Source organism: Microcebus murinus, chromosome 4, assembly GCF_040939455.1.
Source record: "Microcebus murinus isolate Inina chromosome 4, M.murinus_Inina_mat1.0, whole genome shotgun sequence".
NCBI lineage: Eukaryota > Metazoa > Chordata > Mammalia > Primates > Cheirogaleidae > Microcebus > Microcebus murinus.
The window spans coordinates 18,440,904-18,442,503 of record NC_134107.1 but is presented as its reverse complement, the minus strand read 5'-3'; the positions used below and the strand labels follow the sequence as shown (position 1 = coordinate 18,442,503).

Below are 1,600 nucleotides of genomic sequence, written 5' to 3'. Positions count from 1 at the left end.
CAGTGGAAAAATCTGAGAATTAAAAATGTGAGGTAAAGAAGTGAAATGCAAAACAGACAAGTGAAAACAGAAACGGAGAAGAAATGTAGTGGAACAGACCAAAAAGATTAATGGAAAAAGAAAAATAAGGGGTAATTACAAAAGACAAAGACCCGAAGCTGAGTAGCAACTGAGACCCAGAATCCAGTTGAGTGTGTTTACTAAGGTTTGATTAGATCCTGCTTCAATTAAACTGCTATTTCTAGTGTCTCCTGAGACAAAACAAAGTCACAGAAAATACTTTTTTCCCCCTCTACTTCAATAAAAATTGAAGTAGAGGGGAAAAAAACACAAAGTTCTAAGAAAATATAACAACTTTTGCCATTTAAAAAATTGCACTACTGATCCAATGTTTTCATTTTCCTTTCAAGGAAATTATGAAAAGAAACTTTACCTCAGTGACTGAATTCATTCTTCTGGGATTGACAAACCGCCTGGAATTACAGATTTTCTTCTTTGTGCTGTTTCTGGCAGTTTACATGGTCACTGTGGCCGGGAACCTTGGCATGATTGTCCTCATCCAGGTCAATGCCCGGCTCCACACGCCCATGTACTTTTTCCTGAGCCACTTATCCTTTGCTGACCTGTGCTTCTCTTCCAATGTGACCCCAAAGATGCTCGAGATTTTCCTTTCAGAGAAGAAAACCATTTCCTATCCTGCTTGCCTGGTGCAGTGTTACCTTTTCATTGCCTTGGTCCATGTGGAAATCTATATCCTGGCAGTGATGGCCTTTGATCGGTACATGGCTATCTGCAACCCTCTGCTTTATGGCAGCAAAATGTCCAAGAGTGTGTGCACATCCCTCATCACGGTGCCTTATGTGTACGGAGCGCTCACTGGCTTGATGGAGACCATGTGGACCTACAACTTAGCCTTCTGTGGCCCCAACAAAATTAACCACTTCTACTGTGCTGACCCACCTCTGATTAAGCTGGCTTGTTCTGACACCTACAACAAAGAGTTGTCAATGTTTGTTGTGGCTGGTTTCAACTTCACCTATTCTCTCCTTATCATCCTCATTTCCTATATTTACATATTTCCTGCCATCCTAAGGATCCGCTCTACAGAGGGTAGGCGCAAAGCTTTCTCTACCTGTGGCTCCCATCTGACAGCTGTTACAATATTCTTTGTAGCTCTCTTTTTCATGTATCTCAGACCCCCATCAGAGGAGTCTGTGGAGCAGGGAAAAATGATGGCAGTGTTTTATACCACAGTGATCCCCATGCTGAATCCCATGATCTATAGTCTGAGGAACAAGGATGTGAAAGAGGCTTTATACAAAGAACTTTTTAAAAGGAAATTTTTTGCTAAATAAACCTCATTACTGATTTTAGTTAAATCTTTTTATTTTATATAGGTTAAGATTTTTTGTTAGCGCTTAGTCCAAAATGAATTATCCAAATCTGTATCCTTTCTTCGAAGGGATGGGGAAATTTCCATAAAGAAGTTTGAATAAAAGGAATCTGATTATCTACATCAATTTATAGGAATGTTGAATTCTCCAAAAGAGTTTTGTCCACCCAAACTCAAATGTAGAGACCTCTATAATGAGAAGTTAAT

The 1,600-nt window shown here is 39.6% G+C and overlaps 1 protein-coding gene across 1 annotated transcript; it reads left to right on the top strand.

Moving 5' to 3' along the window:
* The first annotated feature begins 416 nt into the window (after nt 1–416).
* Nucleotides 417–1,355, top strand: LOC105861264 (olfactory receptor 5M8-like). The gene has a single exon (XM_012746656.1). The coding sequence runs from the start codon at nt 417–419 to the stop codon at nt 1,353–1,355; it is 939 nt and encodes a 312-aa protein (XP_012602110.1).
* Nucleotides 1,356–1,600: the final 245 nt, after the last annotated feature.

Excerpts from the sequence above, each read along its gene's own strand:
- LOC105861264 (XM_012746656.1), top strand. The coding sequence starts at position 417 with ATGAAAAGAAACTTTACCTCAGTGACTGAATTCATTCTTCTGGGATTG.